Raw genomic sequence first — 27,692 nt, forward strand, 5'->3', positions numbered from 1 at the left:
ATGGACTTTTTGACCAGACTGTTTAACAGAGAATGCCTGGATGAGGTCAGGTACCCGGGGTCAGCCATCCAAACCAATGGAGAGGGGACAAGAAAGGTGAAAAAAAGAGTGCATGCAAGGTAGAATAGGTGGAGGCCGGTGTTAGGGGTGATTTGTGACAGAAGGATAGCAGCTGGAGTAAAGGGTAAGATTTACAAGATGGTAGTGAGACCTGCTATGATATATGGCTTGGAGCTGGTGTCACTGAGAAAAAGATAGGAGGCTGAACTGGAAGTGAGACAGCTGAAGATGTTAAACATTTTCATTGGGAGTGAGCAGAATGACAGGATTAGAAATGAGAATATCAGGGGGGCTGAGCAGTTTGGAGACAAAGTTAGAGGCAAGTCTGAGATGATTTGGACAAATGCAGAAGAAGGGATAGTAGATATATTGGACAAAGGATGCTGAAAATGAGGAAGCGCACAGAGAAAATGCATGCATAGGGATTGGTGTGACAGAAAAGGATGCTATGGATAGGGTGAGATGGAGGATCCACTATGGTGCCCCCTAAAAGGAACAACTAAAAGATGAAGAACAAAAAAAGAGGATAAATTTTATTTTACTTGATTTGAAATAAATCAGACACCATGTTATGTCAAAACATACAACAAGGAAAACAACAGAAATTATGGCCTCCCTGAGATTTATATTCATTAATATGATTGTCATTACTTCAGAGAATGTCACAGCTGGTGTACAAAAAGAGGTATGAAAGCCATGTTTGTCTTTAAAATTTAATAGATCATTGAAAATTACTCAGTTCACCTACTTACATAGCAAAATAATTAACTTTCCACATCAAGAAAGTAGATAAAATTACTACAACTGCAGATTCCTAGTTTCCACAAATAAGACCTGTTTTCAGTTTCTAAAATATAGATTCCTCATCCTTTGCATGGCTTCTGTTTCTTGCACTGAGTGGAGACATTTCGACTTCAAAGGTTTTGTCAAACGCACTGCAGTCCACAAGGAATGCTCCTTTTTCCAGGGAAATGCACGAAGCAAATCGGTGACCCCACAGAATCTCATCCTGTGTGTAGGATGTCCTTGCCTGGCATGTCATACCTGCAGAAAAGCATCAGCGGGTTAGGAACCGGTCACTTTATTGGAAAAAGATCCAACAGATTTTATCAGGACATAACTTTATTGTGTGCAAGTTTACATGAAAGCACATCTTTTTCTCTGCATTTATGCACTTTAGCCAGCACTGAGCCATAAGAATAAAGTTTTTTTTATAAACACAAATTTATTAATATTTTAGATGGTGAACAGTAACAGTAACCTTTTTCTTAGTTGGTTTCAGTTTGCCAACCACTCAAACAATGGCAAAAAAACTACCACAAAGCAGCTTTATGAAGATCTATGCTACTGTACGTGTTACTGTAACATCACAAAACAACCAGTAAACATCACAACAAGCAATAAAATCCCAGTTTAATAATAACACACATACTTAGCTCTTTTCAAAAATGACAAACAAGCAAAGTTGTAAACGTAGCTGTATCCATATTAAACAGCACAAGCACCACATTTCTACAAACCTGATGCCTCCACAATGCCTTCCAGGATAACGATAATCTCCAGTGTCTCCCTCTTCAAGCGCTTGGCCCCCACCTCCCAGAAGGGACTACTGTCATTGATGATATGGGCAATGGTTTGGGGCTCTACCAGGAGAAGCCTGTCTCCTCCAGTGTCATAGCCCAGATTGATCTCTGTCTGCTCCAGTGGGATGAACTCTCCCTCCTTGGTCTGCCTGGATTTGATCAGCTTGGCTCGGATCTTGGCGTCCACCATGTGGCTCTCTCGAAGGTCACCTATGCGGAAGAGCAAGCAAAGCTTCTCGTCACGCTCGCAGATGACGCAGTGTTTGCTGAAGATCAGTGTCTGGGCCCTCTGCTGTGGTCGGGAGATTTTAACGAACATACAGCCCACCATCACGGCATCGATAATGGAGCCGGTGATGGACTGGACCATCAGGAGCACCACACCCTCAGGACAATTAGCTGTTACCCTCCTGGTGCCGTACCCAATAGTCCTCTGGGTCTCCAGAGATAGCAGCAGGGCTGCGAGGTAGCTGTCCACATTTTCAAAGCATGCCTGCCACTGGGAGTCGTGGGCGTGTGCAATGTCGTCACGTAGCCAAGCATCTAAGAAGTAGATTGCACCAAAGGACATCCATGTGAGGATGTAACAGGCAGTGAAGACGAGAAGGAACCAGAGATATTTAAGATCTACTAATGTGGTGAAAATATCTGAAATGAAGCGACTCTTGTCTTTAATGTGTCCCAGATTAACCCTGCACTTGCCGTCCTTGGTGACGTAACGCTGGCGCTGATTGTTGGTAGTGACACATAGAGGCTGCTCGTCTCCCAGCAGCTTGCAGCGCCTCCTGAAGCTCTTTGCACTGTGCCACTTCTCTGTTGGAGAGAGAGCAATGTTGCCCCTGAAGGTTGATTGCCATTGAGAGCTCAAACGTTTAAAGTGTTTGTTACGATGCATGTGCAGAGATTTCAAGGTGTCTTCTACTGATTCTAGAGGAGTTTCTTGGATGACGTCCTGTTGATGAACCTCATGCTCAGCTGGAGCGAACACCTGAGAGGAACTCTCAGGTGGACACTGAGGCCCCTCTTGGGATGGTGGGGGTGACGAGCAGTTAGTGATCATCATGGATCAAAGTGAATTTATCTGCAACCTGAAATTGCAGAAAATATTACATAATATTCACAATATTCCAAAAATATTGCAGAAAAATGTGGATATGGATGATGTGATGTGGCCAACAATGATTCAACATTGCACACAGTTCATGCTTTATTGTCGGGGAGAGTTAGTGTACACAGAACAGAGTGGCTGAGTAAACCAATGGCTCTAGTCGTGTAGACGTTCAGAAACCAAACCAAGCATCATAGTGAAAAAGAAAGGTAATATGTGTGACTTCAGACATGACATGGTTGTTGGCTGAAACCAAACTTCCATTCTAAAGTAATTTAAATTAATTTAAAACAACAATCAAAATAATAAATCTGGTTCTTGTCATCCTTTTACTGAATAGAGAGAACACGACTCAGTCAAACTATTTATAATTATTTTATTTAATCATCTTCCGGAAGAGAGAGACATGCACAGCCCAAAGCCATTTTGCAGATCTCTAGCGTTAGAAACCAAAAATGGTTTGTATTATTTTGGTCCTTTACACGTCACACATAGTTTCGATAAAAACAACTCCTTCTGTGTTACTTAGTTCCTACTTAGTTCTGTCTGGTTTCCTGTATATGCCTCTGCAGCTCTGCACTAAACTTCCTGTTTTTCAGTCTGGCTGAGCACTTGGTTTATGAGTCAAAGCTGGCCTTGCTTTACAGGCCTTTATTATTAAAATACATAAAACAATATAATCTAAAAAAAAGGACTAAGAACATATATTTATTCTTTAACTATGTATTTACTTATTCATGCTGCCAGGTCATCCTCTATTTATATTCAGGTGATTCACGAGGTTACCTCAGATTCAGATCAGCATAACAGCAGGTTTCATCTGTCTGAAGTGGGCTGATCAGTCACCGCTGCAACTTGTTGCACATGCAGGGATTGTCCTAATCCTTAAAATTAATCTGAACTACACCAAAGAATACAAAGGATTTGAAAAGATTACCAACTGTATTTGCCTGAAGGCTTAAATCTAGAAAGTAGTGTCCAGATGTGGCCAAAATTCATCTTGACTACATGTGTGCCCATCTGTGTAATACATTTACAGCTATCAAGCAACATGAGTCAGGGAGACAGGATTTTACTACAAGGAAACATTCGAAAACAAATAACAACTTACAATCTTAAATCTTTCTAGCCCATTTATGCTTTAGAGTTGCTTAAGGATTTTGAGCAACTAGTAGCTGTTTGTAGATGAGGGTGTCGCATATCTCACGTGTTGTATTGATAATATAAAACACCTAGCAAGATTTTTGTTTTAAAAATAAGCATCAGCCATATGTGATAATTGTCAAATAAGATGTAGTCTATAAATAAAAAGTAAACTATTATAAAATATAGTAGTTTATATAGTTTAACAATGATAAAAAAAAATACTGTGTTACAATAGCCAGTTACAATCAATATAATTTAATATGAAGCTTAATTATGAACTCAGTCCAGACATTTTGTAAGGTGCAAGAGTATAAACAAATATGGTGGAAATACAGATTGATATTCAATTAGTATTATCTTCTACAACTTTGTAACTTTAGAGGTTTTATATAAACAATAGTCATTTCCATACATGTTGAACTGCTGTGGATGGGTTTTAGTCTTTTTTTTCTTCCTTTTTTGTTTCATTTTCAATGTAACCAGTCCTTGTGATGTTTTTTGTAACTATATTTACAATACGTTAATACTTAGTCAAAAAATATTTTGAGTAAAAAAAAATTACATTGCCAAATATTCCATGTTATGCTAAGCTGACCTGATTGGGGCACTCAGACTGACTGCTACTCCAGGCAACGAAAACCTGAAGTAAGTCGACAAGTACAGTATGCATGTATTTTTAAATTTTTAATGAGTTATTTCCAGGATATTCATTGGAAAGTAGAATATGTAGCGCAGTTTAATCAATAAGGGTACTGGCAGAAAATAATTCACCCACATTAGACTTTTTTTGTTGTTGGTTTTGACAGGTAATCTTTGATGTTTCCCTCAATTTTCACTTTTTTTTTTTTTTACATTTTCCATATCCAATCAATCAGTTAACCAAATTAATCCAAATGTATCATTATGAATAAAAATTAATTTAATTTAGATTCCTGTGAAAACAAGCATTACATAAATACCACACAACAGTGTATCTGTGTTTTCTATTGCTTAAAATACAGGACAAGTAACTGAGTAAGTTTAGATAAAGAAAGCAAAGACAGTATTAATGTCTTATAGATTGAGTTCACATGTTCAGATTTATTTACTGAAAACGTGAAAACCCCACATACCTCTGCAAAGCATGTCTTAAGATGAACGCTGCTGCTGGTATAATGTAACTTCCTTCAGCTCATCGGGGTAATCAAATGGAGGAGGAGAGAGTTTAGAGTGAAGAGCTGCTGCTGTGGAGCTATGCAGCTGTTTGTCTCCTCCCCCTCAATCGTTCAGAGCACAAACACTGACAATGTTTTTTCATTCTTACAGTCTGCTTTCACAAACCTAATATGATTCACGGTGCATTCAAAAGCCTGCAACAGTTTTTGGAACATTTCAGCCCAGATACTCTCACCCTAGTCAGATAATTTAATCAGCCCTGAACATAATAAAACCTGGGTGTATACAGTTTTCTTTAACTTTTGTAAAGCGATTTGTTGAAATGATGCTGGAAAAAGTTCCACAAAAGCATGGACACTTAAGGCTGTTTTATAGGTCATCTATCAGTGGTGGCAGCTGTAAATGAAACACAGACCCGACCGAATACAATACAGGGATCAAATTAACGAATGGAACTTACAAAAATAAGCTGCTACTATATTCTCTGCATACTGAGCATTATGAAGTTGTATGATGGCAAGACCCATCACCAAGAACACTCATCATTTCTATTCATCAAGAACAGCCTGGACAAGGTCTCGAAAAAATTGAGCGTTTCGGTTTATTTGGATAAGTTATATCAGAACACACAGACACACATGGAAAAATTCAGTTTCACTGCTCAAACAAGATAATTTGCAATACTAAGTGCAAGGTCCAGAGCAGGTCTTTCACAACATAATGGTCCTTTAGAGGCGCTTAGGTTCAAACAAATAAACTCCTGAAATCACATCAGTAAGTTTGATTAATGAAGTGCAGCAAAGTTACCCTGAATACAGCATCATGTGTCAATGGAGGGCAAGGTTCTGGTTACACCTCAGGGGGCTGGGGAGTAATAAATCCCCAGTGACAACACCTCAACCATTTATGTGATGAGCTGTTCAGCCTGTATACATGTAAATGTTTATATTTTATGCAAATAACAGAAAATAGAAATGAATAAAGGCAAAGAGTCCTTATTTCCACAGTGGAAAAGTGCTGTAGTATCTTGTTGGGATTTTTTCTCTTTCCAAGAATCTATTTGATTTTGGCCAAAGCTGCAGCTCTCCTCTCCGTATTCTGAAACAAAGCTCGGACCAGATTCTTCACCTCCGAACTCGAGAACTCCAAAGCCAGCGGACCTTTACTGTCAGCCCACCTATGGAGACGAATCAGAGACAAGTCAGACAGCCACACAAAAGAAAAGAGATATAGTAAGATACTTAGATCTTCCAGTCAAAGACTATTAATGGTCCCACAAAGTCATTTTAAGACCAGGGGGGATAAATCCTTTAGAACTGTGGCCCCCTCCAGCTTTAAGAAGCAGCTGAAGACTCATTTATTCAGACTGGTTTAACTAGTTTTAGGCAGTATGATGTTTTATGTATGCTGTTATACATATTATGGCTATGTTCACACTGCAGGCGAAAGCGCATCAAATCCGACTTTTTTGACCCTATGTGACCCATATCCGATCATGGTATGACAGTGTGAACAGCACAAATCCGATATTTTCAAATCCGATCTGGGTCACTTTCGTATGTGGTACTGAATCAGATACATATCCGATGTTTCAGAAAGCGACTGCTGTTTGAACGGTGAAGGCGCATTAAATCCGTCTTTTACGTCACTGACACAAGACAGACGCCAATTATCAGCGCCGGAGAAGCGCCCGATAAGACATCGCGAACGCTTCCTGGCTATCAGGTGAAACTGCTGGGAAGACAACGTTGGAGAAACGTGACCATTTTATTTGTACTGCATAATCTGCAGATTCTGACAAAAATCTGCAACTATCCTTTGAAGCACCGCTCCTCTAAAACAGCAATAACGATAATTATTAGGTTATCTACATTATTATGTAAATAACAAAATAGCTTAAAGCAAAAAATTGGGAAACGTAAAGTCTTTATATTAAGGGCCATCAGTCAAACAATACTGTTTGCTCTGGTCTAAACAGAGCGCGTTGTGTGTGACATCTTCTTTTGCGCATGCGGGCCGCTTTGAGCGTTCACACTAGAGCGCGTTTGCTGTCGCATTTTATTTGTAGTGTGAACGAGCAGACAAAAAAATCGGATTTGATCAAAAAATCGGAATTGAGCATTAAGACCTGCAGTGTAAACGTAGCCTATGTTTTTATCTTCTGTGCTTTTTTTTTTTTTTTTTAATGCCAGTTTTTAATGCAAAGCACTCTGTGGATTATTTTCCTCCCCCCATGACAGGTACTGGATAAATAAATACATAAATAAATAAATATGCATGCATGTAAAAGCAGACTTATAAAAATTTATCAATGGAGAAATATCACTGTAAATTCCTACATACTAACTTTTCTTTTATAGCTATAAAAATATAACACCGTCACACTTACAAACAAGCCATTAATTTAAAGGCTGAATGGATTAAAAGTAATGACAAGCCACTGTTACACCACACCTTTATGTTATTTTCTGTGTTGTGAAGTTTCTTTCTTACCTGTCAACAATCTCCTGCAGATTGGCCTGCAGCACGATGACGAGCTCCTTGAAGGTGCCCCACTTCTTCACATAGAGGGGCACTTCCTCCTGATATTTCTTATTCTTCTTTTCCTCAGCCAGAGGGATAAAGACCAGCGGGCCTTCATCAATTATAGTTTGGCACAAAGTCTGGAGATGGTTCCCATCCTCAGAGGAAATGTCCTATAGTGACAAATACAATCCTTATTAAAGATTAAATATGTCAACTCCGAGCATGTAACACAGCATCCTAGTATTAGAACCTGAATTTCATATTTCATCAACCAAAGACAACATCTTATTAGGGCTTTATTATGACAAATGTTTATTTGCTTGATTCGTCAACTTTAATTTCAGTAACGCAAACCTCTAGCATCATGACTTTGGCAGTAACTTCTGTGATGGCTGTGTTGAGGAGGGTGCCCATGGCTTTACAATAGATGCTGACCGGAAGGACATCCTGCCAGACTGTACCCAACTGCTTCAACTGATGAATAACCTGCAATCAAACAAAAAGATGAGTGGAGCATGAGTAAAAAGCACTGCACAGCCTAAAGGGTGAAAATGGACTAACATGTATGTAGTGCTTTCCTAGTCTTACTGACCACTCAAAGGACTTTGAATGGATATTTACATTATACTCATTAACTATTTAATAAGGATATCAATTAAGAAAGCATTTCAGCTGCCCCTCGTGTGGCTCTGATGGAATTGATCCCCCCATTTAGACACCCCCATTTACCACAGTCTTTGAAAAGCCTTATTGGAAGGTGTAACTTAACCTCATACGCCTCTTTTCCACTAGCACCTATCTGGCTCAACTCGACTCTTAGTGTTTTCTATCAGTTGGTACTACCTGGCACCGGGTACTTTTTAGTACCACTCGGCCAGGGTTCCAAGCACCCAAGAGTCGAGCCGAATGGCTCTCTTTTTCCTTAAGCCAAAGACCCAGCAGCAGACATTCCTCAGTGTCCTCCATTGTTGTGTTGCATTTGTGTCACATACAAATAATGTCACGGGCCTCCTTGCTCTAATGACCCCAGCTACACTGAGGTTATACTCAATTATAGTTCTTAAACTACAAAACCGAGTTTAGTCGAGTAAGAACAAGTGGAAAAGAGGCCTGATCATGATATACTTCTATTCAAACCTTCTTCTAACAACAGTGCTAACCACCACATCAGCTTGGTGCCCAAACTCTTTTTCTATAATGAGCATTTCTCCCCACTCACCTGCCGTACTGCTTTGCTAGCTGCAGTGTAGTTATCTTCATCATCCAGGTTGCAGAAATTGTGAGCAGTGGAAAGTCGCTCCAGCAGTTCAGCTCTCTGAACATTCAGCTGGGCTAAGAAGCATTGGGCACCTGCAAGAAAAAGAACAAAAAGGGATAAATGTTTTTGGAGAGATAAGTGTGCTCATATTTCAAAGCAAACTGTAGATTGAATGTTGGTCCTTGGTAGGAAACTTTTGCCCCGATTTTGCCATAAAGCCCCTTTCTCTCTTTGGTCCAGCGTGACAGAAACTTGAAATCAAATCTTGAGTATCTGAATCATTAATAATTTGCATCTGGCAACAACAGAGGGCAGTTCATAGTACGACAATTCATGACAGAATGCTTACCCAGTTTCCTGAATCCTGGCACCATGTCAACAAAAGTTGCGACGCCCTCGCTGAGAGGCTGCGGCAGGTGGTTTCTGAAATGGTGACCCAGGGTGAGTAGATGATGGGCCAGGTACATGCAGTTGTTGTGCTGGATGGCAGCTAGGTGAGGAAATTTGAGCAGGTTTTCCCTGAGTAACAGAGAAACAACAGTTACTCATTTACATTTTCGCAATACATGTACTGCTTTTGTCCGTCACATGTTATGTGATGGAAACAGCCTTACTTGTGGTACGTTGGCACAACATCGTAGAACAGCTGGAAAATGTTTCTCACAGTGAAGAAGAGCTGCAAAGCACTGCAAAGAAGAACAGAACAGTTTTCAAATTGAGTGCGTAAAGAATCAACCTTCCCCGTGCAGTGTAAAGTCTATATATAAATAAAAGGATATTTTGACCTATTTTGGACAGAGGTATTGAAATCACTTTGAAACTGCAACAGCTAAGGGACAGTATTAGATTTCTCATTTTAGAAAAGCACAGAAGGATTATTATCAGGACTCAAGCATACATCAACACAAAACACAGTGAGCTCTCTCAGAACTGTAACAGACCTTTGTGTTGAGCTCCCAACAGCTTCACACAGAGTGTCGAGTGCCAGCTCCATCAGCTGCTGCACTGACTCACTGATGCGACAGGCTGGCAGCCTCAGACTCCACGCAGACAGCTGCTTTGAGTTCTCCATTGTCACCTCCTCCTTTAAGCTCTCTGGCTTGACCTTGCTCTCTGAACTTGGAGCTGGCAGCTTGGGGAGGCGAAGTTTTGAGTCTGGTGTGATCTATTACATAAAGTTTGTAAGAAGGAAATAATTTGCAGCAGGGGTAATTACAAGCGTAATCACACATGCATGTAATTTTGTACAACTCCAGTGGAATAGTTATTTAAATACATCTTCACACAACAGTTTTTGTAGCATATTTAGGAGGTGGCCTGATGAAAACCATTTAATGATTTTTACACAAAGATCTTAAAAGGATAAGGAAAACTTCACAATATTAGCTAAAAATACAACATAATTCATTTTTTGACATTCTGTGGAATGTTTTTCACATTATGATAAGAGAACACTCAGACACTCAGCCTCACATACTTTGACTGTGTTATGCATCTTTGAGGTCATGAGTTTACGGGCTGCTACAATGACGTCCTTGCACTTCTTGCTGGCAAAATGACAGTTAACATCTCTGGCATATTTGAGCAGGTCTGTGGAATCACCCTGCAGATACTCCATCTCCTTTAGAGACTTCTCGAACTCCTCTGTTTCCTTTATCACCTTCAACACAAAAAGAGAACAAATACATAGTAAAAATGTAGTTGCGTGTATTATAATATTATTATACTAGACAAAGAGCTGTTAGGTCCATACAGTGTTGTATTTCTCCAGCTGGCTGCTGTTGGTGGGGATGGAGTGCACCAAGCACTCATGTATGATGGTGTGGGACATTTCCTCCCAAATCAGCTCCCCCAAGATAGCGGACAACTTTTTATCACCAATCGACACGTCTGGAAAATAATAAACAAGTGACTTGCCTCTTCAACAAGACTCAGATGCAATATTTCAGGTTAGCATGGATAATTTCTCCTCATATTCAGTCTGTCATTGCTTTCTATGTAATGACCCCAAAAGATGTAAAACCCAGTATGTATTTTACAACCAGTACGTGCAGCCATACTGTACCTAGGAGGTGTGAATGAAGCGTCTTGAGCACCAGCAGCAGCTTGTTGTAGACCTTTGAAGGTGCGCATCGCTCCTCGTCGCTCTCCTCCAAACACTGCAGGGCCAGCGTGGTTCCCTCACCCTGCTGCTCAGTCACTCTCACAGACAGAGACGCGTACATCACCAACGGCTTCAACATGTTCTTCAAAAGCACCTGACCTGAATATCAACAGAAAGCATAAGTGAGCGGGGTTCTGACCTCAGGTACATTGTGCTTCAGAGCTAAATAGATTAACCTGGCTGACTCACTTGAGAAACATCTTTAACAAAGAAAATTATGTTATAAAAATTGCAGCGCTGTACCACAAATATGGTATAGAACAGTCACACATTTATCATAAATATTTTAAATGAAATAAAGTACATACAAGGTATTATACACATTTTAAAAGAACACAAAAGTACTGCTGCTTTATGGCGGTGCTGCTTCTTCTTACTGAAGAGTTTGATCTTGTGCTGAAGGTCTCCCTGGATGGCCAGAGCTTGCAGGACAGAGCTCAGTAGTGTAGGTGGTTTCAGTTCGCCATCCTTACTGCAAGCATTGCTCAGTTTCAGCTCCACCTTCAAGAAAGACATCTCCCCTGCAGGCTCTGGGAACACACACCCAAAAGCTACAGCTCAAGTATACTTTAAGATTATCTTATAAAATCTAACTAATGTGTTCAAGCCTGTTGGGCACAATCGTGGATAACGTTCTCACCTGGAAAAAGGTGAGAGCTAGTTAGCAATAGAGCTTGGCTTGTTTATTTAGCACATGAAATGTGGAAAAGAGCTCACACAAAGAGTGGTACCCTGTTCTTTCAGGATGTCTTACCCTTTGTGGATGGTAACTTCCAGATGACGAGGCGCTTCCATTCATCTCCCAGGTGGTAAATGAGGTTCTCTCTCTGCACTGTCAACTCAGAGCTGAGAGCACTGAGGAGCGGCAGCTCAGAAGTCTTCCAGCGCTTCAGTGATCCCACACTTTTCCTTGCCTTCAATAAAAATATGACCCATGAAGTAGTCTGTTTATGTCCACTCAGCTACCGAGAGAAAGCATCTTACACAGGCAACAGGACAACAACTGTGGAACAGTAACCAGGTCACTTTAGGGAAACAGTTCCCCTCTTCTTCATTTAAAAGAGTCACATGTACGCAGGAGGCATTCCAGCCATCTTTTTCAGTCTATTTAACACAGTTGTCTGGGGTTCTCTTTTTGTATAACTGAACAGCATTGTTAGTGCAGCGTATCTGGTCACAGTAACTGACACACACACAGACCCCAAAGGAACTAAAAAAAATCTTTTAACAATGGCCCATTTTATCATGGTATTTGTGTGATTGTATTTGTTCTGCCTCATCTTTACTGACACAGTCATGCCTTTTGTTTTTCAGCTGTACTTCACTTAGCTTAAAGCCACTGTATAGGCTCACTGGGGTGAATTGCACATTGGATTAGATATGTCACAAAAATGCCATTGAGTGAAAAGGCCAAACATAGCTACCTCTGTTTGAATTAACTACAAACAGCATACAACACTGACTGGCAGTGCTTTGTTCTTTTTTGGAACAGCTTTTATTATAATCACATTTATTTCAGATATATTGTAAGTGAACTTTCTGAGGAAGCAGGCAAATATGATCAAGTCATTACACCAGTTTTCAGTCACCCTCTGCTTTTTTCACCTCCACATTTTGTATCACTAAATATTTTAACTTGTTTGTGAAACATTAAAACAAATTTCTGTTTATCAAAATGAAAGGAAATGAAAGAACTTGTTAAGTAAGGTAACACAGACTTATTACCTTAACAGTAAGTAGAATAAATTAAATAGTACTGGACTGATGGTTAATGATTGCCTTTCTAGTAAGTTGAGCACTCAAAAAGTCTCAGAAGCTCACATTTATCTATGCTTAAGCACTTTCTAACATTCACACACACATTCAAACTCCAATGGATGTTATTCACAACTCAAGGTTTGGGATCTCGCTCAAGGACACTTTGGCATGCGAACCGGAGGAGTCCGCGACTGAACCTCTAACCTGCTTTACCACCTAACCTGGGGCTCATGTGTGCAGTCACCTTAAAAAGAAATTTCTGAGGCAGATAAATGCTGGTTTAGCGCTGAGTATTGTTTAAAGTAACCTAAGGCTGTGTGGACATGAATGAAGCAGCTCTTACTCTTTCCAGCCGGTTGGCAGCATCCACATACTTCTTCTCCAGTAAAGCCTTGTTGAATTCTTCCATTGCACTGTGAAACTGAGTCACACGGCAGATACATCAGTCACAGAAACATCTATACCGCCTTAAAAACAAACAAACAAACAAACAAACAAAAACCACACACACGCACACAAAAAACAGGATCTTTGCTAATAAAACACTTTGTCAAGTGACAGAGAAGCTGGCCAGTTCACCCTATTTTTCAGGATAATTTACAATCATAACTCATTGTTATTATTTTTATCATTATTGTTGTTGTTGTTATATGAAAATACATTAAAAACAAAAACACTACATAGAAAAACAGAACACACAAATTCTCAAAAAATATAAACACAAAACATACAAGAGAATTAAAAACGAACATACATGCAATTAAAAACCGATAAGAGATGATTAAAGGATCACGAAAAGAACACAAACGAGAGAAGAAGAGACGCTATCACATCAAAGCAAATAATTAAAAATGTGTTTTCTGAAGTTTCATGAGGAAAAGTTGATTTTGCAAGTCTCAGCTCGTCATGCAGGATTGTTCCATGCCAAGGGGTCCTATTACATTTAAGTGATGCTAAAACTAGTAAGAATATGAACTTCTGCATTTTGAAACAGTTGGTGTGCTTTTCCCTTTATATTTAAAAAAAACAAAAAAACAAAACAAAACAAGAACAGTAGTAAAGTATCCTAGAGCAATAGAGACCTTTATTATGGGAGCTGTTTGGAGAAAGGACTGGTTGGAAGCATCCATGCAATTATTTGACTTTAATATAAAAACTCAAGAATAGTGTACCTCTTTTAGGTGTCCAAGCATTGTTATGATGACGGTATTTTTCTCCAGCTGTTGCTTCAGCTTTGTATATTCAGCCACGGCTACATGGACGTTCTGCACCTACGTCCACATCAACAAATACTTTAAAAGCATGCTACTAAGTTATACCACAAGAAAAACCTACTTCATGAAACAGAATGAGACCTGGTTCAACTTTCACTTTAAACAATTTCATACATACTTCATTCTCAATGCAGTTTTTTAGAGTGTCCATTTCTTTGGAGACTGCATCAACCTGTAACATCAGCTCCTCTGATGACTGGAGACTGGGCAGGAAATCGTTGTATCGCTTATTTATCATGTCGCACACCTCTTCCTGGAGAAAAGACATAAAGACAAACGAGTCTTTTATTTCATATTAATAATTATGAGACAACCATTTAACTTTTACTCATCTATAACCTGCTGAATAAGCTCAGATAGCACATTTTTGAAGTTTCTTAACGATTACAATTATTTGTGTGTTGTTGAAAATAAGCCTAAGGCTTAGTGTGTAGTGTAACTCCTATCAAAACACACAACAGTTGATATAAATACACTATGGTGGAAATCATGCAAAACCCAAATAAGAGCAGTTAAATTAATTTAATGCGGCAGACAAACGTGGAAGAAGGCTGTCAGAGCTGGCTAAAACTTTAACAGGTGTCCTGAAATCCTGTTAACTACAGCCTATTTATTACTATAAGTAAAGATATTAGACCTAAAAAAAAAATTAAAAAAAAGATCAGCTGGCGATAACTAGTCACCTGGTGTTTGTATCACCTACGATGCCCAGCCAGAAACATTAAGCCTGTTTAACCACGGCACGGCAACTCACATCATTCATTATAAGATCTGCATCAGACCAAAAGTCGTCTCTAAATCTAGAGAAAGCATAACTTATTTCTTAAGCTTACACACCTCCTCCCGTTGTACAGTAATATTTACAAGCCACGTAACCTAGGTGTCAGTACTGAGTCTGTACCACAGATAGCTTAGTCCAAATCTTGCTAAACAAACGAAGTTAACTCGCTTTGAGCTTTACTGACAGTCTGCATGTATTATCAGATTTTCTGGTTAATTTCTACATGCAGCTGAGTGTAACTTCAGGTAGTAAAGTTAAAGCAATGACGGGGACCTAACCGTAAACCCGCTAACAGCTAAGAGTTGGTTCAAACTTTGCGTAGCGCGACGTTAGCTGATGCTATGACGCTAGTCGGTGGTTACCTTTGTGTCCTCCACTTTTCGCGACATCTTGCTTATTTTGCCAGACAGATCCTCCTTCTCCAGTTTGCCAGAGCTGGCTAGAACTTCAGTCACAAACGACGCCATGCTTTTTAGTAACGTTATATTGTCCTAGCAAAACTGTGACAGGTCAGCACAACAGCAGCAGCTCAGGACCCGCCGACCGCTCTGATTGGTCCTCACTGTCGTCTTTGATTACGCCTGCAAACTGCTGCGAGATCAAACCACTACTGCCCCCAGGTGTTCCCGCAGGGTAGATGTAAATATTTTGGAAAAAAAGAGAAGAAGCTGACGCAAAAAGACAGTCATAAAAAAATCTTGTTAGTCTTTCATAATTTTTAATTTTATTAAACTTTTTAAACGGTTTTAAACAATTTTAATTGTTTAAAATATATATAAAATACACACAAAAATACTGTCTGAAGCTCAAATTTTCTGGTTTATATGTGGAAATTTTGACTCGATTTTAACTTTATTTTATCCATGTCTTGTTTTCTTTTTCATTTACCTTTGGTCAATGAGCTGGTTTCAGTTTTTGTGCAAATGTACTGTTTATAAAGTTGGGGGATCCTGCAGTCAGGTGAGACTGAAAAAGTCACTTGGATGAGTGACGAAACGTTTCTCCTATTGTAAACGCTACGTCCAGATCAACAATTGTTTTGTTTCTTTAATTACCCTGCAAATTTTATTTGATTAACTTACTTATCTTAATGGTTAAATTTCATATACATAAATCCAAATTTTCTAACGCAAAACCATACTTTCAATGCTTTTTAAATAAAACCAAACTATATGTTAAAACTATACAACTTTCCCAAAATATAAAAGCTTTTAAAACCATAAACTAATGCTTCTTGTTAAATATTATGTGATTTTGTTTCTTGACTGTATCTATTTGTTTTTACACTAAACCCCCTGACATTATGTTTTGTTCATTTATATATTTACTTTGTGTTTTGTCAATAAAGTCTATTAAAAAACAAACAAACAAACAAACAAAAAAACGTCCAGATGACCAGACTCAACGCTTTGGAGCTTTGGTCAATGGGTGGCGATAATGCTGCTGTAATCTGGTGTTCAAACCGCAAAAAACTAGAAGAAGAAGAACATCGTTTATCTCTATGGCAACGACAACTACCAATTTGCCTCGCTTTGTCCACAAGTGTTTCGATTTATATTTTTATACACATATATACATTTTTTTACTGCTTACATTTACACCTTTGACTAATGTCTTTCTTTACGAAATGAAAGTATCTGCACAAAGGCGTATGTGTGTGCTAACTGCAGCTAATAAAAAGTGCTACGTGAGGAGCTAACATCTCACCGCTAAATAGTCATGACAGATTGCTGGAACACAGACACCGGAGAAGCTGTCTATCGGTCCCGGGATGCTATCAAAAACTTGAAAATAAAGTAAGTAGCCTATGGTTGTATTAGATCGTATTTTATACGAGTATCGAAGGACAACTCATAAAGAAAATGAGTATTACTGAGACCGAGATGAGACATTTTTGAGCTGTTTTTTTCACCAAACTATTCCACTACTTTCACTGTTTTAAGGAAAGAATGTGAAGATTAGAAATCTACGTCTACAAACATATGTGTTAACGCCAAGACACGTTGTTTCCACGCTTTATTTCCATTTGTTCACATCCTTTAGGGTGCGCATAGAGAGAGTGACCTCCACATCAGCTCTCACACAGCATCTCCAGCAGCAGTTTCTGTCCCGGCAAGACAGAGGAGCAATTGAACTGGAAACACTGTCATCACAAGGCCAGACAGGTAAAATTACATTGAGAAACTACTTATTTTTTGCTTGGTTAGTGTTGAGTCGACGTTTGATTTCCGGCTTTCCAGCTTGGTTTTAAAATTTATGTTCAAGCTGTGATCATTTGCAGGCCTTGAAGTTTACTGAGGATGTTGCATGAGTTATTATGGCTACATAGCTCAAACCTCTAGCCAGTTTAAAGCTGGTATAAAGGTGGACTTTGCATGAAATAAAAAAGAGTGCTACATTTAAATTGGCAGTTAGTCGCCCTGAGTAAACTTTAATACTACAGCCTTTTCTGCACCAGTCCAAGCTGTCCTACAATACTTCCAACTACCCCGTTAAGCCTTCAAGCTTAGCCCATAAATAACAACACAACATTATTATCATTCTTTCTGTGTTTCAATGTCACTTGCTGAACAGTCCTTGGTGTTGAAAATGATCAGTCATCTTTCCTCATTTTCTCTTTCCTGTCCTCTTGTTCTTAAATTCTGAGAACAAAGTTCTCTTATTTTTCCTCAGAAACTGGCTGTACCTGCAAAAAAGTATAACTGAATAGTATTCCAACCATAACTTAATTCACATTCTGCATGTATTATTAACATAAGTTGTCTGGAAGCAACCTCAGGCTGCAGCACCTGAAAAATTGACATAATTGATACAATTTCTTCATTAAAGCCTCTATTATAATTAATTATTTATTAATGGTGTTCTGAACTGGGGCGTGGCACTTGTATTTGCCCATATTAGGATGGCTCTTTCCTTTGAGGCTTATTTTAATATCTTGGCATTTATGCTACTCTGACATCAGGTGATAATGAAGAGGAGCTAGTGGTTGGCTGGCAGGAGAAATTCTTCAGTCAGGTAGAATTTTGAATATTTAACATCCTACTCTCACTGCAAATTATATTGAAAACAATTGAAATGTTTACTATTTAAAACTGGACACTGGACATTATTACTTTACATTTCTGTGACTGTCTGTAATTCCAGTATGAAATGGAGCTGTTCCAGAACGAAGCAGCATGTCAGACCCCTCTGGACCGTCAGTACCACACAGAAGTCAAAGCCCTCAACAGGGGCAAGGGTCGACGCAATTGCAGAATTTTCACATACACCGATCATGACCGCTACACCAGCTGCCTTCCAGTACATCAGCTGGTAGGTTGCACTGTATTCTCACTGTATTTGTCCAACACGACAAGCATATTTGCAGAGGTATTCCAAAAGTAATGTTTTTTTTTTTATAAATATATTTAAATGGGACACACTAAAGGCTAGATTTGGACCAAAAACATGTTGTAGGTTTAGAAGCAGTTACAGTATTTATCACCTATGAGTGTATCCCTTTATCATGTGACCAAATGGACGTGTTTACTGTAAAGGCTTTTTGCAGTCCTCTGTGTGTTGTGCTTGGTATTTGTGGCATAGTGCAGTCTGGCTATCCTTAAAAACCTTACACAGATCTATCAAGTAAAGTTTTGTGGATTATCATGTCTCATAAGACATGCCTGCCAGCAAAGTTCAAAAGCAATCCTTTTAACCACTCATTTAGTGGCCGCATTAGGCCCTATCATGATTGTTGTTGAACTTTTTGTGCCCAATAATGGCCATAATTTCAAATTTGCAGGGAACATGCAACACATTAAATATAAAAATGTAGTGCAGTGTATCCAAAGTGCAGGTGTACCTATCTTTAAGGTGTATTTTTAGTACAAGGACGTATAGAGTACATCATGCAGTTCATAATGCAGTTCATAGTGCAAATGAATGATACATCCATATAGTTTCAGTGCATAATGGTGCATAATTGCTCATACTTACTGAACAGGTGATGTTGAGGGTGGGAGAGGTTAGTGATGATGATGCTGGCAGCCTTCCTCATGATTCTGGTGGCATATTGTGATGATATGGAGGGCAAACTGCAACCAGTGTTCTTGAAGGCTCTCCATAATACTTTTCAAGCTGCTGTTTGTCCTGACTGTTTTACCGTACCTGTCAGGATGGAGAAAGTAAGCATGCTGTCTGTGATGGCTCTGCTCACAGTACTTTCCCTGACAGTTTTTTTTTTTTGATAACTCTGATAGTTTGACAACTTATTTGCTACACATGGTCTAGACTTTTCTCTCCAAAAGCAACCAGCTTTGCAGATTTCTAATTTTTATTTATTTGTGCAAAATAAATCTAAGACCCCAAACTGTGCAGTTCCAGCTTCTCTAACTGTGTTTGTGTGTTTCTTGTGACCTTGTGGCCCTCGCAGCAGCATGCTACTGACATATTTACCACCAAATCCAACCCAACCTTCCTGGCTGAGAGGATGGCCAGTGTGAGACACAGACGTCAAGAAAGACGCACCATGTGGGTGAAACTATGTTTTCAGATTGATTAAAAACCTACATTGTCTTTCCTCATTACATTCTGTGTATTATTTTCTATTCATCTTCCTGTCTAAATCCATTATAATCCACCTAATGATTCTTTTCCTAATGAAAGTCAAGACATAAAAATAGGATATAATCCTAACTCTAGGTATAAACATGTAAAAAGTAATGCTATATTATTGGCTGGCATGCTTTACAGGGATTCCAGTGTCCCAAAGTCAAAAATCATCAACTGGGAGCCAACAGAGGAGTTTGTGAGGAACAGGCATGTGGTCAATAATGTCATGCAGACCATGCACATCATGGGGGACCTGGGCGCCAGTGGAAGGTAAGGGAGTCGGCTTTGTTCACACTTTTGATCTCTCATAAAAAATGCAGAAAAAGTTAGTCTTCATTTATTAGGCTTCACTTTCTTAGAACATGTAGTCTGTACTCTGTGTTGGTGACTTTGCTGTCTCTCAGATCAGAGAAATCCATTACCATTAGTATCCATTAGTATGCAGTGTAGGCCCTGCTTGTTTTAGCTTTTCGAGGGGCAGCTTGTCTTGCAGCACAAAGTGAAGGAGTTAGGAAAACTTTCAGTCTATCAGGCATTTTTCTTCTTGTTCTCCTATTACTAGGGTTGATTTATTCAGTGTTTCTTATGTGATTTTTCTGTTTGTGTTTTTTGTTTCCTCAGGCTGGGCCAGAAAGAAAATGAATGTTTGCTGGCAACTATAAAAACCGATGGCTGTGGAACAGTGATTGTAAAACCTGATTTTAACAAAGGCAAAGAGCCCTACAGGCAAGTCTTCAGCATCAGTGGAGATGCGTAGCTCAAGTTCTCACTGATAAATTATTATTATGTTTGATACTAACTGAAAAGACAGCAAAAGATCATGTCAGAAGGTGATGAATTAAATGCAAAGCTGGTGTGATGTTTGTATTGTTGTGCAGGATTGTAACAGAGGGGGAGAGGAGAGAAGTCTGGCGTCTCACTGTTGAGAATGTATCGGCATGTATGAAACCTGAGGACAAGGTCAGGGAGCAGAACATGTACAAAGATGTGAGTTCATCTTCATGCTTATTTTTTCAGGCTTCAGAAAAAGTATAGTCAAATAACAGGTCTAATCACACAAATACATCAACCTTTCTCTCTTTGTAGCTGTACATAAGGCACAAGGAGTACTTAAATAGCCTCGTGGGACAGGACTTTGAAATGGTAAGACACCTAAGGTCAAAGGATATAGTCACAAATTGTCTTTGTTCTTACAAGATTTTATTCCTGTAGCCTCCTCTAGGTATTCTGCGTTACATGACGAATGGAGAGATAGGTGAGTAGAAATACTGTGCCCATTTTTACAGATACTTTAGGAAACTAACAGACTTCATCATTCAAATGTCCTTTTTTTGTTCTTCTCTCTGCCCAGTCTCAGCTCAAGGCTTTGAATATGATAACTTGTACATCCACTTCTTTATGGAACTGCCCAACAGTGAGTCACATGTGATACTTCCAGTATGCAGATGCACTGTGCACTTTATAATGAATTCATTGCATTTAATTTGCCAATTCAGCCTATATTATTATTATTATTATTATTATTATTATTATTATTATTATTATTATTATTATTTAAGATTGGTCCAGCCGGCCATTCCAGTCTATGTCAGGGGTTACCCAGACCTGTCGGACTAAAACATTAGGGAAGGTGTGTATTGAAAAGAACTATTTGTTCAATATATTGACAGCATGGCTGTTTGATGAGATATGTTAAACTCTGTATGTTCTTTCGGCTAACAGGAAAACGTAGCTTTCTTTAGCTACCCCTTCCACTTCGAGGCTTTCTACATGACCGAAAAAGAGAGTGACCGTTAGTATCAGTAACAGATAATTGTCTTTAGGTGATTCACTGTTTTAAAAGGTTAAACTGACACAAGTTTCTTGTTTCTAATTTCAGACTCAGTCCCACAGTGGCCAGTGCTCTACTTCAAGGTTCTTTCACTGGACTCCTGGCAGCGTTATCGAACTGAAGGCTATGGCTATCTGCTGTTTCCTGCTATGCCTGGTATGCTATGTGTACTGGAAAACTGATGGATTGAAATTAGGGGAAAAAATATATATTGATAATTTCTCATATTCTAAGATTACACATTCAGAATAAACGGAAGTCCCAAACCCAGTTCAGTTAATTTACCCTATATTATAAATAAGCATGCCCTATGTATGTAGCATTTTTGCTTAGAAATGACTAAAATGAATAATCTTTGGTTAAGATGTCCTGTTCATCAAATTTAATCAGCCAAATGTTGGAGCTTAAGTTAACATTTAGAAAATATATTTTTCCAATTATTAAAATTTTGCATTTTAAAATTTTTATTTCAGATAAAAATGTTTTGATTAGTTATAAAAATCACAACTTTTTATTGTCCTGCATTATATGTTTTGTCTGCATTTATGTGTGTGCACGCCAGGTAAACACACGATGACATGTCACACATGGAGACCCCTTCAGATGGGGACGGTTTCTGCACTCAGGCGCTTCTTTATTGGAGGTTCTCCAGAGCTTGAGGACCACAGCTACGTCAGAATACCAGGGACATTCAAGGTGGGGTCAAAACTCTGCAGAGGCTATATGGATCTGACAAATGTTTACACATAATTTAAGTGTATGTTTTTTCTGTTTTGCTTAAAGAGGATTAGATTTAAAGATTTTTATTTTTTTTATTTGTTTTTATGAATAAAAGATTGCAGAACTTAACAGCTGCTTAAAATGCCACACTGGATTATAAAGAAAATACTTAAACTTTAATTAGGATGTTTGCCTATTCAAATCATATTCTAATTCTTGATTTAATAATTAAATTATTTACATAATACAATTAATAAACCCAGTAGGCTTACTGCATTACTTAATTAAACAGGGAATGACTTATTTGTTAAACTACAATCTGTTAAACATTTAAATGTACCGTACAACAGCTTAACATAAGTTCTGGTTACAGCAATGTGTGCATACATGAGACCTTACAAATGCAGTGGATAAATTTAACTCCTGGTACAATTATGAAGGCATTCTTTAACCTTCTAGTTTTATATACATGTTTTATGTTATGTTAAATATGATCATTTTTGTTTTATTTTATTTTTTAATATGTCTGTATGTCTGTGTGTGGCTGCAGGGGGAGAGGCTCAGTCGCTTTGGCTTCTGCACTGAAACCACAGGAAGTGTCACTTTTAATCTCAACTGTATTCAGCAAGCCAGGTAAGTAAAGCCTGGCTTCAAAAAAGTAGCCATGCATAGAGTGCCTAAAAAATTTATTACACCACCACCCAATGTAAGGTTTATGCCACAGCTGCCCTAAATGAACAGTATTGGTAATTACCAAGATCTTTTCTAATGTTTTGTAATGGTTAACCACCAATTTACGTGAGCTATTTAATTGAAATTGAAATTGAAAATAGTAAAGAACACTATTATTGTTGTTAGTATTATTTATTATTATTATTATTATTATTATTATTATTATTAATGAATGAAATGAAAACACGAATTCCAGTCTAATAAAAAGGAATTTGATTTTTAGTTTTAAACAAGTGTTTGACTGATTTCTAAAATATTTGTTTTCTTGTTTTTATGACAAGTAGTCTAATAAACTTGTTAAGTATTGTACCTAACATTTAATAGAAATACATGTACTACTTATATGGTTGGTATGCTCTACATTATCTGCATTGTTATAGATTATCACATTTCTTCAGTGGCTAGACTTTATTCGTTTCAACACAGCAGCAAATCTACAACTTCACAACTGTCTCCTATTTCACAGTCCCAAAATACACTGTAATTTTATTTTTATGTTAGTGCAGGTGTTGAAAATATAAACCTCTGTTTGTGTGCATTCAGATGATCATCAGTGATAACATGAAATATTTTAATTTCATGTGCAGGGCCTTTGTTGATACCGCCATGTTGAAGAAGAGGAGACAGAGAGTTTTTGACCAGCTGGGAGGATTTAGTCAGCAAGGAGCTGTTTGCACCATCCTGGGTAAGAAGTCTGGATTTTCAGGACCCACTGAGTTTAGGCTATTAGTTTGAAAGCTAAACCCTGTGGGAGATCAACTCGCTGAGATACAAGTTTCTTTCAGCTCTTCAGCCTGACATATGTGAGATATGGATGGATTGGTTATAGCTTGGTTTGTTTTCTGAGCTACAAAATGTAGCGTATTATTTCAGACCAGTTATATGTAAAATCAAGAAAACAGTTAACCTTTTTTTTCTTTGTTATTTCTGTTTGTATTCGTTATAAATTGCTATGTAAGCCTTCTCTGTATGTGTGTAGTATTCGACTGGTACTTTCTTCCTTTTGCAGAGGCCTTTCAGAGGGCCAGGAAAAAGATGCAAGAAGCCCGAAAAAGTCTTCCACAAGACCTGATCAGCAGCGCTTCCCAGCTACAAATCGAATCCTCTGCTTAAGTCTGAAAAATGGAGTAGGGCTGTTACTGTTATTTTTGGAAGTTTAGATTATAGATTATCACTGGCTGTGATATAAGTGCGTTTTTCTCACAAAGAGGAAAACCATGTCTGAATGTTTTAATCTTTGTATTTATGGCTAACATAGTGGATGGTGTACTAATAAAGTTACAATATGAGTGAAGCTGGTAGTTAATAGAGAGCAGAGCCATTATACCTGCTGTGTATGGTTGTACCTGGTAATGCATTTTTTTTTATTTTTTTTTTAAAGTCACTGTTTATATTTGATTTCAATAAAGGGTCCGTTAACTGAGGCTTTTAAAAACTTGTGAATATAAAGTAATGTTTTGAAAGTTTGGTTTTATATTTTCTGTTGGTTACTTCAAATCTCAATGTAGTTGCCATATTTGTTGTAATATAAACATTTTATATCAACTATTACAATTATCTTTAAATACTTAAAAAAAACATCTAAATCTTTTTTCTTCGTGCACTATATTTTATATTTGGTATATGATATTTAGGGGCATTCATACAGTAGTTTAAAGCTGTTCACACAGTCTAGATTGTTTGCTTCTTCCACTGAAGCACAGGTTTTGCTTAATGCAGTTCAGCATCTTAATAGATGACTTAAATTCAATAGGATTTCACGCTTTCATTACTCAACCTTAGTTATCTGTAAGCTTTAGATCAGGGGTTGGAAACAAGCAGGACAGCAGCCCTCGAGGCCTGGAGTTCGACACCTGCGCTTGAGATAGTGGAATTAGGGCTGCCACAAACGATTATTTTGATAGTCGACTAGTCACCGATTCTTTTTGCGATTAGTCGACTAATCAAATCCATTGAAGTAAAACGTACAGCTTATTGCACCAGCAGCATCTGCTCTTATATAACTATCATTAGCTTACAGCTTTAAGTGTTTAAGGTCTGTGCTAACTAAAAATAAAGACAAAATGATAGTTTATTAAATTTTAATGAAATTTGCAGATTGTTTCGGTGAAGTTTAATAAACTCCTTGCTAGGGGTGGGTTTTTATAATCGATTCATTGATTAAAATCGATTATGGCTTGGATAACGTAAAATCGATTAATTAAAATCCTGAATCGATTTTTTTAATATAAATTTATTTTGCCCGAAATGCCAGAATCTCTGGTGACATCTCACAAAATTTCAAGAACCACCAAACAGCTAAGACAGTAAATGAGAGCAGGAACACGGATTCTGCACAAAGACTTAAACACACAGCACGACCCGCGGATCAGAATCATTTAGATGTCGCCTTTCTCACCCGACGGCACGGACACGGTCGGGGCTGAAAGCCGACAGCTCACTGATTCTGATCTGTCGGCGGGTCCGCGCTTTGTGTTCACGCCCTTTATGCGCTGATTCTAAAGCTGTTAGTTTGATCTCTTTCCAAACAATATTGACCGAACCAGCAGCAAAAGAAGATTCACATAAACATCGTCATGAATTCACTCTGACTTTTACTATTTTGCTTCCACCGCGATGCACAGCTCTCTCTCTCTGTCTCTCTGTCTCTCTCTCTCGCCCTCTCTCTCTCTCTGTCTCTCTCTCGCCCTCTCTCTCTCTCTGTCTCTCTCTCTCTCTGTCTCTCTCTCGCCCTCTCTCTCTCTCTGTGTACTTCAAGAACAGTTTCCCTTTCTTCATTATTCGCTTGCTTGTTACGCACAAGTCTACCGTTGTTTACAGCGCTGTCGGCCGCTGTTTTTTTCCCTTTTACATTCTTCCGAAAAGAAAACCTCATTTCTGCTGTTCAATACTGAACAAATTTAAACTTTTTAAAATTATTCAAAATGCAAAACGCTTAACCGTGTCTCTAATAAAACCTCTGTAACTTCAGAGGTAATGTTCATATGTTGATTAATGGTTTTCTTTCGTTTTTGATGTACTGCAGAATATTTTTATAAAATCCCAGGCCAGGAAAACCACCTTCATGTTTTTCTGTGTTTTATCTTCAGCTACTTTGACACAAAGGCATCTGCTGTGATGCTTACACCTTTGATAAAGTCTTGCGTGTGTCAGCTTCCTTTTTATTGATACAAAAATATGTAAATGTACTGATCTGAATTATAATATTTCTGACTGTCAAAATTTCCCAGATTTAAATCGAATCGAATCGAATTAAATCGAATCGTGGATCGAATCGATTCGGGACCTTGTGAATCGGAATTGAATCGATTCTAGAAATCAGTGACGATACCCAGCCCTACTCCTTGCTATCTAAACTATAACAGGAAACCGGAGTAAATTCTGGAGCATCTCACACTTCTGATAATCAGCTGTCTGCTTGAGGTTTATTCAGCTGTGTAAAAACTATAACTTTAATCTCAGCCAAACCGATTCACTCAGGTACAAATAAAATACTAAAAAAAAAAGCCAAACAATAACATTTTTAAGTTATCTAAGTGACTTATATATGTTTAACCTGAGTAGCGTATTTGCCGGGAGTCCGGTGTTCTCACGGCTCTAGTGACCTAGCCCCCAGCTAGCTATGAGCTAGTGGGTAACAAACGTCTCCGAAAACGTCGGAGCGCTTTTGAAAGTATGTGGTGTCTTGATAAACTGAGCAGATATTTGAGGTTTACACAGCTACATTCTCGCCTGAAAATATGTTAAACATTTATTTTGTGACCCAGAAAGAATAATAAGAGTAATATTAAAACTAACTAGCTGCCGCTATATCACAAAGTCTTAGAAAAAGTAAATATTTTAGATAATGTTGACAAATGTAAGACAATCCTAAATAAGTGGTTACAAAGAGACATCACAATTTTTGGAAGAATATTATTAACCAAAATGGATAGTTTATCTAGATTTATATATCCAGCTTACTCTCTATCAATATCGAATAAAGTTATTAAAACAATTAATAGCTTGAATTTTAATTTTATTTGGAGAAATAAGTGCCATTATATATCTAAAGATGATTTGGTTAAACCATACATTGAAGGCGGTGGAAACGCAATTGATTTTGACATAATGAATGGTGTTTTGAAACTTAAATGGTTAAAATCCTTCCTAAATAATCCACACTCCATTTGGTTTTTTATACCAAGTAAGGTCTTTAACACACTAGGGGGTATCGACTTTCTCCTAAAGTGTGACTTTGAAATGACTAAGCTACCTGCTAAACTCTCTGAATTCCATAAACAGGTCCTTCTTTATTGGAAAATGTTATTTAAACATAATTTCACTCCACATAATAGCCCAATTTGGAACAATAGATATATACTGATGAACAGAAAATCTATTTTTATTCAAGATTGGTTATCAAAAGGTGTTTGGGCAATTGCCCATTTTGTAGATGAGGAAGGACATGTTCTAGGACATCAAGATTTTTGCCAAAAGTTTAATATCCAATGTTCTAAAAGTAAATTTAATCGGGTTATAAAATCCATTCCATTGTCACTTAAAAACATAGTTGTAAATGATATAATATATTCTGACATCTCCCCCAAGTTAAGGCAATTATATATAGATGGTATTCGATTTTGTGATGTTAAATGCAACAATAAGTTTCTTAGATCTTCATTAAGGAGTCTTTATTCTCCAAATTTACTTAGACGTAATTACATATTAAAAGATTTCCAAAGGGAAGAAATTGAAAAAATAAGAACTGATTATATCACCTTCCCTATCCCTCCTAAAGGGAAAGAAGTCCAATTTAAAATCTTGAATAAAATTTACCCGACAAATAGACTCCTTAGTGATAGATTCAAAATAGAAACGGGTAATTGTGTATTTTGTGAAACAGAAGAGGAGGATTTGGACCATCTATTCTTTTTGTGCAATTTTATACAAATATTTTGGTTGGATTTTCATACCTGGCTTTATTCCAGTGGGATTCAAATTACCCCATTTACCTTAAATATGAT

General features: G+C 38.0%; 3 protein-coding genes across 4 annotated transcripts; 1 reads left to right on the forward strand and 2 right to left on the reverse strand.

Annotated features, from left to right (window-relative positions):
• Positions 1-742: 742 nt before the first annotated feature.
• Positions 743-5,476, reverse strand: LOC308387226 (G protein-activated inward rectifier potassium channel 3-like). Its single transcript, XM_080867153.1, has 3 exons — positions 5,010-5,476; positions 1,581-2,731; positions 743-1,104 (listed from the first exon to the last, which is right to left on the reverse strand). The coding sequence occupies exons 2-3, from the start codon at positions 2,704-2,706 to the stop codon at positions 908-910; spliced, it is 1,323 nt and encodes a 440-aa protein (XP_080723279.1). The 5' UTR covers positions 2,707-2,731; positions 5,010-5,476; the 3' UTR covers positions 743-907.
• Positions 5,477-5,628: 152 nt separating this feature from the next.
• Positions 5,629-15,370, reverse strand: zw10 (zw10 kinetochore protein). The gene is made up of 16 exons (XM_080867152.1): positions 15,176-15,370; positions 14,151-14,285; positions 13,931-14,029; positions 13,102-13,179; positions 11,755-11,914; positions 11,378-11,530; positions 10,902-11,099; positions 10,590-10,726; positions 10,314-10,496; positions 9,778-10,001; positions 9,451-9,522; positions 9,186-9,355; positions 8,798-8,928; positions 7,933-8,064; positions 7,546-7,748; positions 5,629-6,229 (listed from the first exon to the last, which is right to left on the reverse strand). The coding sequence occupies exons 1-16, from the start codon at positions 15,278-15,280 to the stop codon at positions 6,109-6,111; spliced, it is 2,301 nt and encodes a 766-aa protein (XP_080723278.1). The 5' UTR covers positions 15,281-15,370; the 3' UTR covers positions 5,629-6,108.
• Positions 15,371-16,297: 927 nt separating this feature from the next.
• On the forward strand, positions 16,298-24,095 carry mks1 (MKS transition zone complex subunit 1). Of its 2 annotated transcripts, none has more exons than XM_080867371.1 (18): positions 16,298-16,609; positions 16,857-16,978; positions 17,776-17,828; positions 17,958-18,125; positions 19,225-19,322; positions 19,545-19,673; positions 20,025-20,129; positions 20,282-20,390; positions 20,490-20,546; positions 20,616-20,658; positions 20,755-20,817; positions 20,963-21,033; positions 21,126-21,195; positions 21,283-21,390; positions 21,797-21,930; positions 22,505-22,587; positions 23,274-23,371; positions 23,696-24,095. In XM_080867371.1, the coding sequence occupies exons 1-18, from the start codon at positions 16,533-16,535 to the stop codon at positions 23,797-23,799; spliced, it is 1,692 nt and encodes a 563-aa protein (XP_080723497.1). In that variant the 5' UTR covers positions 16,298-16,532; the 3' UTR covers positions 23,800-24,095. The 2 variants fall into 2 exon arrangements, with proteins under 2 accessions (XP_080723497.1, XP_080723498.1); XM_080867372.1 differs by having other exon boundaries at positions 19,228-19,322.
• Positions 24,096-27,692: the final 3,597 nt, after the last annotated feature.

The sequence above is a fragment of the Rhamphochromis sp. 'chilingali' genome (genome assembly GCF_963969265.1).
Source record: "Rhamphochromis sp. 'chilingali' genome assembly, chromosome: 19".
NCBI lineage: Eukaryota > Metazoa > Chordata > Actinopteri > Cichliformes > Cichlidae > Rhamphochromis > Rhamphochromis sp. 'chilingali'.